The 13882-nt window shown below is 38.4% G+C and overlaps 1 protein-coding gene across 3 annotated transcripts in view; it reads right to left on the reverse strand.

The window, feature by feature from the left end:
• Positions 1–13882, reverse strand: part of TNPO3 (transportin 3) — a 97990-nt gene that overhangs the window by 23374 nt on the left and 60734 nt on the right. For all 3 annotated transcript variants that reach the window (XM_054559071.2, XM_054559072.2, NM_001133800.1), the window contains 6 exon segments: positions 11935–12074; positions 8713–8904; positions 6168–6259; positions 4239–4315; positions 2002–2062; positions 1014–1154 (listed from right to left, as the gene is read on the reverse strand). In XM_054559071.2, coding sequence (XP_054415046.1) covers positions 1014–1154; positions 2002–2062; positions 4239–4315; positions 6168–6259; positions 8713–8904; positions 11935–12074 — 703 coding nt within the window.

The following is a 13882-nucleotide window of genomic DNA, read 5'->3' on the forward strand; positions in this document are numbered from 1 at the left end:
GGTGGAGCATGGTCACTTCAGGTTGGGTGGGGTATGACTCTAGCCTGGAGCTCTGTGACTGTTTTCCTCACAGCATGGGTACAAAATTTCAGAAAGCACCTCAGAGTCCTGCAAATGCAGGACTGGCACTTTGCCTTGTGTCCCTAAATCTTGTGCCCTAGGCACTGGCATCCTGGCCCTGCTCTACGGTTAACATCAACACAATTACTTAGTGACTTAAGCATAGGCATCTCATACAGTTCTAGATGAGAATATGATTTTAGAGAACATCATTTAGTGAGTCATACCATCATAATTACATATCAATCTTAATGACTAAAAAAGTCAAATTTATTTTTTGACAAGAGACTTCTGTGGACAACTAACTGTGGCCAAGACTGAAGAAAATCCCTTTGGGCCAAGAAACAGGAAAGTCTGACTTGCTACATTTTTTTCCCAAGGATCTCAATATAAAAATGCTTACCATTAGTATATAAGTACTGAGCCCAAGTCATTCGCTTCACAGAATTTCACACTGGACTGTGTTGCTACTTAGAATACTGCTATAGCTACTATACAGAAGCGATTTTAGGCTGTTTCCCTTATAGACAATGTACCTATCACAGGCACTAATCTCTTTCAAGTGTTTTTTTAGTTTGTTAATAAATACAAAAGTGTTTCATTTCATCAGCAAAGTTTTTGTTCTAAAGGCTCCTATTTCCTTTTTTGAGATGGAGCCTTGCTCTGTCACCCAGGCTGGAGTGCAGTGCGGCTCCTGGGTTCAAGCGATTCTCCTGCCTCAGCCTCCCGAGTAGCTAGGATTACAGGTGCCCGCCACCATGCCTGGCTAATTTTTGTATTTTTAGTAGAGACAGGGTTTCACCACGTTGGCCAGGCTGGTCTTGAACTCCTGACCTCAGGTGGTCCACCTGCACAGGCCTCCCAAAGTGCTGGGATTACAGACGTGAGCCACCACATCCTGACTATTTCAAATTCTGTACATGGAACACGTCCTCCCCAACAGATAACTTTACCTGTGTGACTAGTGGCTGCAGCAGTGCTGCAGATCCTTTGCCTACACAGCGAACAGCAAAGCGCAGGCACCTGCAACAACGCTCTACAATCCGATTATCAGCTCGGTGCTTATTTAGAGTCTCGGATAAAACTGGCCATATCTGGGTCAAAAGTAAAAGAGCACAAGAAAGAAAATAATCAACAACTAGGACCTGAAAAACTGCTAAGTTGGTAACACCTCATTTAGCTTTTAAATAACTGAGATAAAACTTTCTGTATAGGAACACACATGGCCAGCATGCTCAGGTTCAATAGACTACCCACCACAAAACCCCACCACTTAACAAGAGAAAACAGTGCCTCTTTAGAACTGGAAGAGCATGTCTAACTTTGCTAAAAGATAGAGATACACAACTTCCTAAACTTCAGACTTCCCGAAAGGCTATGAAAAGAATCGGTATGAGCTATACAGGAAGAGATGTTTAAAGATAGTTCCTGGAAGGTGGAAGAATTTGAACAAAAGGACTAGAGTTAAGGAAATGGCATCATTTGAGACCACTGGACACTTAAGAGTATTTAGTGTTGATGTAATTTGTCCTCTGAAGTCTCAAGAGCAATTCTTAAAACATGACTTTTGATCCTCACATAACCTTCAGTGAAAAAAGTAGAGGGGAAGTATGTCATCACTGAGGAAAATGAAGTCACTAGCTTTGTCAAAAACATTCTGCTGGTATTGATGAGGCCTCCTAGTAACTCTAGGAGTCACACAGTGAATCTCTTTCTACCACTTCTCTGGCCTTTCAATGCATTCCCTTGCAGCCTGTTTTGTTATCAAATCTAAAATAAAAGACATTTGGATGGCTCTGTCCCTCATTTCATTGAAACCACATCAACAAACTGAATCTTGCTATGAACTTGGAAGACAGTATCTTCTCAGGTGAGTTACCCAAAGCCCTGTATGGAAAAAAGAAGCAAGCCTTGATTCCACAAGCATCCATTAGCACTTACTTCCTGTATGACTTTCTGACACGGATGAGTCTGTCCATTTTCCACAATGGGATTGGTATGCCTGGGAAAAGACAACAGCCCAAAATAGTGAACAAAGACCAATTTCACTGAGGACCCAGAGCCCTGATCCCTGCTTGCTTACTTAATATCATTTTCACTAAATAAAGAAACCAGATGATAAAGTCATTTATTTACATCACCTTTATAAGCACATCCTTTAAATCATCCTATCATTTTTTGGCCACCTTTAAGTCACTTCCAATAGAACATGCAAATTCAATCCAACTTTGGGTAGATGGGCTGTGAGGCACTATGGCTATCTTTTCCATTTTTCCCTTTATAAACCCAAATATGGGCTGGGTGTGGTGGCTCACGCCTGTAATCCCAACACTCTGGGAGGCCGAGGCGGGTGCATCACCTGAGTCCAGCAGTTCAAGACCAGCCTGACCAATATGGTGAAACCCTGTCTCTACTAAAAATACAAAAATAAGCCAGGCATGGTGGCGCATGCCTGTAATCCCAGATACTTGGGAGGCTGGTGGTGGCACATGCCTATAATCCCAGCTACTTGGGAGGCTGAGGCAGAAGAAACACTTGAACGTGGGAGGCAGTGGTTGCAGTGAATCGAGATCACACCATTGTACTCCGGCCTGGGCAACAAGTGGATGAAGTAAAATTCCATCTCAAAAACAAACAAATAAAAACAACAACAACAACAAAACCAAACCTGAATATGTAGTTTCTTCCTAATTAACAAAAAAATATACACAGGTTGTCTAAATCCACTACTAGAAACCAAGTATTGCTTCATTCCTTGCATTAAAAGACTAAAAGCTATAGGAACTGTAGTCCAAAGATGTTGTAGTTCTAGTCTGAATCCAATGTACTATCCACAATCAGCCAAATACAACTCCTCTGTCTAGTTCGATAGCTCACCAATTTGAAGAAAAGCAGGAAAAAAAAACCACACACATAATTAACTACAAACTACTTTAAAGGAAAGCTACTCTTTAGTTTTAAAAAGCTCAACAGCAACTTAATAAAAATTTAACTTTAATTCGAGTATTTACATCTATTTCAGATTTTCTTTCATTTACTGTGAAATAAGGGTTACTGTTAATAGGTTCTCAGAATGGCATGTTAATAGGGCTCTCCTAATTATAAAAGGAAAACATTGCACCAACTCAGAGAAAGATATCTGTTGACAATAACTAGTAACACATTACCTTTTTAAATATTTATCCCACATAGGCTTCTACACGATTACTATAACATTCCAGTTATACATAGGTCCCACAAATTATAAATTATGTTACTCAGTAAGAATCACTCTTTGAAAACTGTTACTCAAATGCCTTTTTAATCATTAGGCTCCTCCTCTTCACTTCAAAGATGCATTCATTTCACCTGATCACTGAAGAAACTTCATTATATTTTTGTACCCATACACTATATATAGCGATGGTTCTGAAAGTATGGTCTCTGGATTAGCAAGCAGAATCATCAGCATCACCTGGGAATTATCAGAAATGCAAATTTTCAGGTCCTGCCCAAGATCCAGTGAATCAGACACTGAGGGGATGGGACCTAGCAATCTGTGTTTTGATAAGCCCAGGTGATTCTGATGCATGTGGAATGATGATATATGTGAAAGTTTGGTCTTTTGGTCTCCACAGAACTGGAGACCAAAAGAATTCCATTTTTAAAGAGTCTTTTTTTTTTTTTTTTTTTTTTTGAGATGGGGTTCTCACTCTGTCACCCAGGCTAGAGTGCAGTGGCGCGATCTTAGCTCACGGCAACCTCTGCTTCCCAGGCTCAAGTGATCCTCCCACCTCAGCCTCCCAAATAGCTGGGACCACAGGCCCATGCCACCATACCCACCTAATTTTTTATATTTTTGGTAGAGACAGGGTTTTGCTACGTTGCTCAGGCTGGTCTCGAACTCCTGAGCTCAAGCAATCTGTCTGCTTTGGCCTCCCAAGTGCTGGGATTACAGGTGTGAGCCATCGCTCCCGGCCTTCCGCTTTTTAAAGAGTATTTTAACACAAAGACCTACCAGGAATGAATTCTTAGAATTTGCCTTTGCCCCAGAACTTCAGGTAACAGCTGGCTTAATTAGTCTCCAAACACAGGGAGATACTTGGAAGTATGAGGAAAAAATACTTGCTTACTTCAATACACAATGGTTTCATTTGAGCCTTTAACCCAAGTAAGGCATCCAGAGTCTCCTTTCTTACCTAAATATCACTGCAAGGCGATCTAAGAACACTGTGGGATCTGAGGATATGCCATTGCTGGGCTCTTGAGACAACAGCTGAAGAGACAAAAGGACATTAACACCCAATTGTCACATGTACAAATCTACAGCCAACACTGCAACATACATCAACCTTTGTCTCAATCTCTGCTTATTTCCTTATACAAAGTCCTAAAAGTATATAAAGTCCTAAAAGTTACTCAAATGGTGCAAATTTTAATTTATATTGTCAAATTATTTTCCTCCATCTTATTGCATCCTGGCCAAGACTACATATTGCTACATTTTACTGTCTGATCACTGAGGAGTAGAAAACAGTATCATTTGATTTTTTCCCATTTACTTTAATTATTATTATTATATATTACATAATATAGATTGTATATATGTTATGTTACACAATATGTAAAAGATTATATATTTAGCTTTATATTAAAAAGTTTTAAAATTATTATAGCTTTGTAATATATTTTAAGCAAATTGTCTCTTACTCTTCTTTCCTAAAATTTCTTAGATACTCCCATTAGTAAATCATCAGAGATGAACTACAGAATTATTTTATCAAGTTCTAAAAATCCCATTGGTATGTCTAAAGTTATTGCACTATAAATATAACTGGAGAAGAGTTGACATCTTTAAAATATCCTTTAAGGAAACATGGTAGGTTCTGGCGTTGATTGCTAACTTGAATGAATTCTTTTCCCATTACATTTTCTAACTGATGATTACCAATGTAAACTAAAAATAAAATCCTAAGTCTCCCACCAACTGAACAGGCCCCTCCTATTGCCACGGGGACTCCAGAGAAAACTTAAAAACTGAGCTCTCAGCCATGATGGAAAGGGAGGTCAGATATGTTTTGTTATACTCCCTATCTTTTGGAGTTTAGGGGCAAGTGGCCAGCGTTAATGTTAAATGGAGATTATAAGACCGATTGAAGACCTTTTTTTTTTTTTCTCTTTTTGAGATGGAATCTTGCTCTGCCACCCAGGATGGAGTACAATGGCGCGATTTCGGTTCACTGCAACTTCCGCCTCCCAGGTTCAAGTGATTCTCCCGCCTCAGCCTCCCGAGTAGCTGAGATTACAAGTGTGCGTCACCACACCTGGCTAATTTTTTGTATTTTTAGTAGAGACCAGGGTTTCACCATGTTGGTCAGACTTTAACTCCTGACCTCAAATGATCCACCTGCCTAGGCCTCCAAAATGCTGGGATTACTGAGCCACGACACCCGGCTGATCAAAGACTCCTTTACCAAATTATAAACAAGATCTGAGGCCACACAAAGCAAGAGTTAAGTCACATCTATAGCCCATCAATCTTATTAAACTGTCAGAGTTATGGCTGACTCTGACATAGCACCCTTAACTTAAACATTCCTTTCTGCTAGCTCCAAGCTTTTTGTTCCTTTAACCAACTGCAGATTAAAGAATCTCTGAATCCACTTATGACTTTCAAGCCCCCACTTCAAGACAGCCCATCTTTTTAGATTAAACCAATGTATACCTTCCATATTTTGATTTATGTATTTGCCTGTAACTCCTACATCCCTGAAGTGTATAAAACCAAACCATAATCCCACCACCTCAAGCACACTTTCTCAGAACTCCTCGAGACTGGGTTTCCCTGGGCTGTGGTCACTCATACTGGCTCAGGACAAACCTCTTTAAAACATTTTATAAAATTTGGTTTTTCTGTTAACACTGATATAATGAGAATCTACTAATTCTGAAATACTTATTTATTGTATGCAGCTACTTTGATTACATTATTAATTTTAATAAATTCTTAGTGCATTTTCTTGGATTTTCTAGGTAGACAAAAGATCTGTAAATAAGTAATTTCATCTTTTCATTTTTAACATGTAAACATCTTATATTTGTTTCACACCTTCCTTAATTGGACTTACCTTTTTCAATGCCATAACCTGAACAGAACATAGTTCACTAAGACATTCAGTAATCTTATCCAAAGGTAATCGGGCTAGGACAAGTGCTGTCCCTGAAAAACAAAGGAAGATACAAATGAAAAATAAACGCTGAATTGAGGTAACTCAACTGGTCTACATCATATGAGTGACCAGAAAAAGCGAACTGGTTTGGTTCCATTCTTTTAAAAAGATCAGCATTGTTTTTTAAAATGACAACACTTTGTTATTTACAGTTGTTTTTTCTTTATTTGGCTCAGAAGGCTAAGACTGATTAACACTTACAACTGAAGTTAATATTTGTCAAAGACTTTTAAAATCTCCTTCACAAAGCCAATGGCAAAGCTATTTTAAAATGTATACCACAGTGTAATGTTTCTCAGACTTCCCAGAGATTCTGATTTAGTGGGTCAAAGAGAGTCTTTATTTTTGATAAATACTTTCAGCAATTCTTATCACAAGAGAAATTCTGACATAATGGTTTTAGAAGAATGGGCTGAAATTAGAGACTTCACTCTTACACCATAACACTCTCTGTGAGGTTATAAGAGACATTTTCTTTGGGCTTCAGTTTCTTTATGAAATAAGTGACTCGAACAGCAAAGTAACAGTTAAATTTGCCTTTCTTACATTTAAAAAAAAATAGTTACAAAAGCCTCCTACCCCCTTCTTTTTCCCTCCTAAACAAATCTTGACTTAGAACTCCAATAAAATAAGTTAAAAAGAAAAACCGAAAGAGGCAGTTAGGTTCAAGGGGAGACAGAAGGTCCAGACCCTTCCTACTCAGCCTCCCTCTTGCTGCAATCTCCATTCTATCCCCACCAACTGCTGAAACACCTTCCCCAAATCCAAAGGATTACATATTAGCCTAGGTCCCTTCTAGGTCAAAAAACACCTTGAATATAAATGTTTTCATTTCCTGAAGTTTCATTCAACAGAAGAGTAATTTATCCCTAAATCTTCAAATCTGAATTAAAAAACAGAGTGAATCTTCTTGGCCATCTATAAGCCATAGATGAGTTAGACTTTTCTTTAAAACTAGGAGGGAAAAGCCTAATTTCAGCATGATTTTCCTTTTAATTAATTCCTATAGAAAAGTATGTTACTTTAAAAAGTTTTCAGCCAGGCGTGGTGGCTCATGCCTGGTATCTCAGCACTTTGGGAGGCCAAGGCAGGAGGATCACTTGAAGCCATGAGTTCAAGACCAGCCTGGGCTATATAGCAAGACCCTGTCTCTATTAAAAATGTAAAAAATCAGCTGAGCATAGTGGTGTGCACCTGTAGTCCTTGCCACTTGGGAAGCTGAGACACGAGGGTCACTTGAGTCTAGGGGTTCAAAGTTACAGTGAGCTATGATCATGCCACTGCATCCCAGCTTGGCAACAAGCAAGACCCTGTCTCTAAAATAAATAAATAAATAAAAATTGAAAACCATTTTCTACATCTATTAGATACCACTGAAAATTGGGAGGCCACATTGTACTATAGGTTAGACCTCACTTCAATATCAAGGTTAAATTCCACTAGAAAATGACAATATTTGAATCTGATTTATCTGTGCCTATGAAGGGAAACAACAAAAACCCCAGGTACAAAAAGAAAATCTGATATAAAAAAGCACAGTCACACTAGCTGGTAAGGAATCTGGTCATATGAATAACAAAGGACACAAGTCACAAATAAGGCCATCCACTCTTGCCAAGGCTAATTGTTTAACAAGTCACAGAGGCTTAGAAGATATCACACAGGTTATTTTACCCAATCTTTTAATATACCTCAATCTCTCTAATTTACCAGTGATAAGAATTTCATTACCTCACAGGGCACCCCAATCTGTGTTCAGAAAGTATGGTTAAGTGTTTTCTTCCTAGAGCCAGTATATGCTTCCCTATAAATGGCTGACAAGTGACTACTCATAAAATAAATATGATCCTTCTTTTATAAGACCATCTTTCAAATATTTAAAAATAGCCACCATGCTTAAAGGCTGTTCTAAGTCTTTTCCCCTAGCCTTAATATCTCTAGTTCTTCTATTAAGTCCGAGCCTCATCACAACGGCTGTTTGCCTCTGGATAGACAATCACTGAGTATAAGCTGATCAGTAATGGTTAAAGGCTGCTAAGAGACCAGGACTCCTGATTTCTACTCATGGCACTGATCCATGTATACTACCTTTCAACTCCCACTTACCTCTTTGGTATGGCAATGCTTCTTTGGTCTCCCTTTTTATTCTTCCAACTTAAAAAGCAGTTTAAGTTGAATATGTTGTCTCTACCCAAATCTAGGTCGGTGCTATATATACTGCAAGTAGTATTAATTAATTATATAGGCTTAAGATAGTCCAAGAAAAGAATGCATGTACATATATGTCAACACTATCCCCTCTGGTGGAAAAGCCATCTTCCTCATCTTATAAATTCTTAAACACTAAGTACATTGCAACTGAAAAACTGGGATATGACAGATGTAAGATTATCCCAAGTAGTGGCTTTGAGGTGACTATTAGTGGTTAACATCAAGTAAATACCTTTTAGCAAGCCCACAGCAGCTTCTGGAGACAACAGGAAGGAATCAAGGGAGCGGGCAATCTCCAGGAGTCCATTAAAGTGCTGAGCCATGTGATCTCGGCAGACAGAGCAAATGTTATGAATGGCTTTGGCTGCAGCAGAAGCCAGGGGCTTTTCACACAGGCCTTTCATCAAATAGCCCAACACAGGGTCTAAGAAGAAAAGCAAAGCAGAGATTACATACCTGAAACTAAAGGAAAACGTCTAGTTTATTAGAACAGAGGTATACTTGCTTTTCTTTTTTTAAAGCAAAAGAACCCTTTTAAAAAGTGAAATGTGTTCAGAACCACAATAAATAAAACACATAAAAATGGAGCTGATCTCACTTACATATTGTCAACAGGCCCTGAGACCCATCTATTTCATCTTCCATTTCTTCCCTCAGGGCAGTCAACGTAACTCCCAGGGATTCACAGAGCAGTTCATAAACCACTGACTTAAGAGCATATATGGCAACCCAGGTATTAAGAATATGGCAATGTAAGAAAGAATGCAAAGCTCAGGGAGTTACAATTACACTGAGAGATGAATTACTTGGTAAAACAGCCTATATGAATCAGGACAAGGACAGTTGTCTAAAGCTGAAACTTATATACTTGCTTCTTTCTAGTTACCAAAGGCCTTAAAAATAGGCAGATGAATCTTTAGCACTTCTAGATGAATTCACTATGTTTTAATTTTACCAAATATAAGTGCTCCAAGAAAGTTTATTATAAAGTTGAATTTCTATAGAGCTAATTCTACTCATCTTTTTATTTTCTTTTATAAAAATCAGAATTTTTTTCTATAGGAGAAAAACCTTAGAAAAACCATATATTGTTTTTGGGGACAGAGCCTCACTCTGTCCCACAGGCTGGAGTACAGTGGCACGATTTCAGCTCACTACAACCTCCATCTCACGGGTTCAAGCAATTATCCTGCCTCGGCCTCCTGAGTAGCTGGGACTACAGGCATGCGTCAAGCCCGGCTAATTTTTGTATTTTTAGTAGAGACGATTGTTTCACCACGTTGGCCAGGCTGGTCTCAAACTCCTGGCCTCAAGTGATACACCTACCTCAGCCTCCCAAAGTGCTGGGGTTACCACTGTAAGCCACCATGCCTGGGCAAAAAACCATGTATTGTTAAAGGTCATTGTGAGTACTTTATATTGACCTTGTAGCAAACTGTGAAAAAGTGGAAAGAATCAAAAGAATAACATCTTTTATCTTCTTTTTTTTTGAGATGGAGTCTCGCTCAGTCACCCAGGCTGGAGTGCAGTGGTGCAATCTCGGCTCACTGCAACCTCCGCCTCCCAGGTTCAAGTGATTCTCCCTGCCTCAGCCTCCTGACTAGCTGGGATTACAAGCATGCGCCACCAAGCCCAGCTAATTTTCCTGTATTTTTAGTAGAGACAGGGTTTCGCCTGTTGGTCAGGTTGGTCTCGAACTCTTGAACTCAGATGATCCTGTCGCCTCAGCCTCCCAAAGTGCTGGAATTACAGGTGTGAGCCACCATGCCTGGCCAATAATAATGTCTTAAAGCCCATTTAAAACCATTATGTCCATTTCCAGTCTAATGATCAATACAATGCCCAAACTCAGCACAATCTGCCTACCTCCACCAAAAAGAAAAAAACAAAACCAAAACCCCACCCTGTTTAGTCTAGGAATCAAAAGACCTAGAATCTAGAACCCAGCCCAAGCAACTCTAATAATATAGACTTCTGTGATTCCCAAATTGGGTATTTGTGGTTTTGACTATTCTGAGTATGAACATACAGCAATCTGTCTACTGCTGAGGCACAAATCTGAATGAGATACTGCAAGGTGGCACTGAATGATAAATCTTTTGATAAGAGTCTGCAAGTCAACCTAGATTTGCTGCTTTCTGGACATTAACTGAAGGTATTAAAACAAACAAATCTACTATGTTTCTTGGTGGAAAAATGGTTCAGAAAAGAAAGCCAAATGTTGAGCCAGATAAAGTGCAGAAATCTAAGAACTAAAAAACAGCCATTTTGAAATCACTTGGAAATAGTATGTTGGGCCAGGTGTGTAATCCTAGCACTTTGGGAGGCTGAGGCGGGCAGATTACTTGTGGTCAGGAGTTCGAGACCAGCCTGCCCAACATAGCAAAACCCTGTCTCCACTAAAAATACAAAAATTAGTGCGCATGGTGGCATGCACTTGTAATCCCAGCTACTTGGGAGGCTGAGGCAGGAGAATCACTTGAACCTGGGAGGTGGAGGTTGCAGTGAGCTGAGATCAGGCCTCTGCATTTCAGCCTGGGCAACAGAGCGAGACTCCATCTCAAAACAACAAAAAACAAAAACAAAAACAAACAAAAAAAAGAAATAGTACGTTGAACTTAGAAAGCAGCTCAGTGTATAGAAACAAAGAACACATTCACTCTTTTTAGCATGTGTTTCAGTCAGTAAAAACAGATGTATAAAATAAAATCAAGTAAAAAAGGCGATAATAAAGATATACACAGGAAACACATCAAACTTAATGATATAATACTAATCACAAATTTTGGCATTCCTAAAATTCTCAGAATGCATCCCTCTTAAATGTTAGGGCTTGATATATATTACCCTGGAAAAGTCATTTCGTCTCTTTGGGCCTCAGTTTCCTTGTCTATAAAATGAGGAGGTTAGAATAAATCATTTCTAACTTTACCTTCAATTCTAAAGTTGTTACTTACGATCTTTAGTTATTTTTTCAAGTCAATAAGGACAGCCAGAGGTTATATAACAGTCTTCATTTTAATTTGCAGTTACTTAGTTTTGAATAATTCTTGGCTTTTAAATGGAGCATGTATTACAAGTGAAAAATTATCTCCTTTGCTTTGGTCCTTTAGTAGCTTCTAGTATGTTAAAACTGTAAGAGATTCTGATTAGCTCAAGCATATGCCAAAGACTAACAGAGATAGAAATGTTCATGCTTAAACAGAGTACTAGAAGCAAACTGTTCACTGTTTCCCTATCTGTAGATCTAATCTTTCAAAGGTCCTTGTCCCAGATCAGATTATAAATGTTATATCAAATAAGCACTAACTTACAACATATTGTTTACTCTCAGTTTCTATAAACACTCCGTGTTAAAAAAACAGAAAGGAAAACACATGCAAAAGTAAAAGATGAGAAGAAAAATCAGAAAAATGACAAGTTAGAAGTAGCAGAGGAGAGAGATTACACATACCAAGGAACTGAGGATTTCGATCAACGACTTCACTCATCTCTCCAACCAATTCAATGCTGGTGTATCGCACAGCCGTATGTACAGTCTCCGGGAGGCGGACAACTCCTTCTAGGACTTCCACAAGTGTTGGATTGTTTTCCCTGAGTACAGGCGGTAAGTACTCACAGTTACTGATTTCAGAGGTTATATTCTGGCCAAATAACAGGCTGTGATGACACACAGCATTGCTAAAGGGCTTCTTTCTAAACAATCATTAAGATAAAAGTACTTGGTATTTGTTATGAAAGATTTTCAAATCCTCAAAAAAGAGGAAAACATAGAAATGAAAGATATTGTTTCAGGAAAAGCATACTGCTCCTTAATCTTCTGAATGCCAGTAAAGTGTCTAAAGACACATCAAGCTATCAAATGCAGGCTCTTTAAATTGGAGAGGCAGACATTTACTGTGGATGAATGTATTCTTCTAAAGAATCTATTTTATTTAGTCCTATAGCTGCAGCACCTAGAACAGTGCCTGGCACATAGTGGGCACTCAATAAATATTGCTGAATGGCTAAACAGATGAATGAATAATTCTCATAGACCATTCTCTGTTGTTATGCTCCAAAAGATTTCTTATGGCTGGATATTGGAAACTTTAAGAACAGGTAAGTATGGGTAGCCAGCTCACTAACTGAAAGAACAAGAAAATAAGCTGCAGTAATAGATTAAGTTGCCCCGATTTGGAACATGAGGGAAAATTAAAGTTAACCAAACACTTTCCATAGCTCCATGAGTTTATCTGTTCCCTCTCCTCCCTCTGTCCCCCACAAAATATACTGGCTAAAGGCGTTTTGAGCAGAGTGGAGGATGCCCCCAAAGTGGCAGAACTTAATCCAGAAATGAAAGATGTTTAAAATGTAAATAATATCCTGGATTACAGCAAGACCACCCTCTGCTAATAAACTAGTCTATTAAGTCCTTTTATATGCACTAAAAAATTATAATCATGCAGTTGGCTTGAAATGCATATAAACAAAAAAAATATCGAATCTCTCATTTATGCCTTATGTTTCCTAGGGACACTAAGTCAATTAATGAAGACTAGCCATCATTTTTCAAACCAAGACATATTAGTTAGAATATTAATGATTTTAATAATCTTCAGACTTGTCACAGAAGGTTCAAAATGACACCAAAATTGGTTTAAGAGTAAATAGTGTGGTACATAATTAAGGCCCAGGACTTCTTAATAGAGAAAAACAAACCTATTTGACCTCCTTGAATATTTACTGGATTAGAAACAGTATGCCACTGACGAGGCCCTGAAAGGCAGCTAAGAAAGAAGCACTGTGCTTTTTATAAATATCTGCCTTAACCATCTCTCCAATCAAGACTGAATACAGAGCTTGACTGCAGGTATCAGGTCACAATTCAGCGTGGCAGATATTAACATCAATTTATATACTCATGGCACAAAGCAAATTTTGTCTCTAGGGCTTCGTGTCATAAATAGAATTTCTATGCAATTAGAAGTAAAATTTGAATAATTTGAAATTTTTCAATGGCAATAACAAAAACAGTAATTGCCCTTTAGATCTGGCTCTTTTAGGTGAAAAGGTGCCTATGCCTTGCCTCTCTGAAACAATGTAATTAATTTTGTAGGAATAACTTACCCAAGGTCACAAAAGCAGGAAACCCAAATTAGTGTCTATTCAATTGCTTTTAAGCAAGTATCAACAATTAAACAGTCTAACAAATTCTTTACCATACCAACTTTCACAAGGGAGCCTCAGTTGGAAAAATAAATCAGCATTCTATTCCTAGCATCAAGAATAAAATAATTTCAACTCTAGGAAATGCTGTTAAAACATGGTATCAGCAATTCAGGCTACCCTGGACTAGACTCTAGAAGTCAGAAGACTAGACGGCACAACAGAAGTAAGAAGTTCTAAAAGTCTCCAGGTAT

This window comes from Pongo abelii, chromosome 6, assembly GCF_028885655.2.
Source record: "Pongo abelii isolate AG06213 chromosome 6, NHGRI_mPonAbe1-v2.0_pri, whole genome shotgun sequence".
Lineage (NCBI taxonomy): Eukaryota > Metazoa > Chordata > Mammalia > Primates > Hominidae > Pongo > Pongo abelii.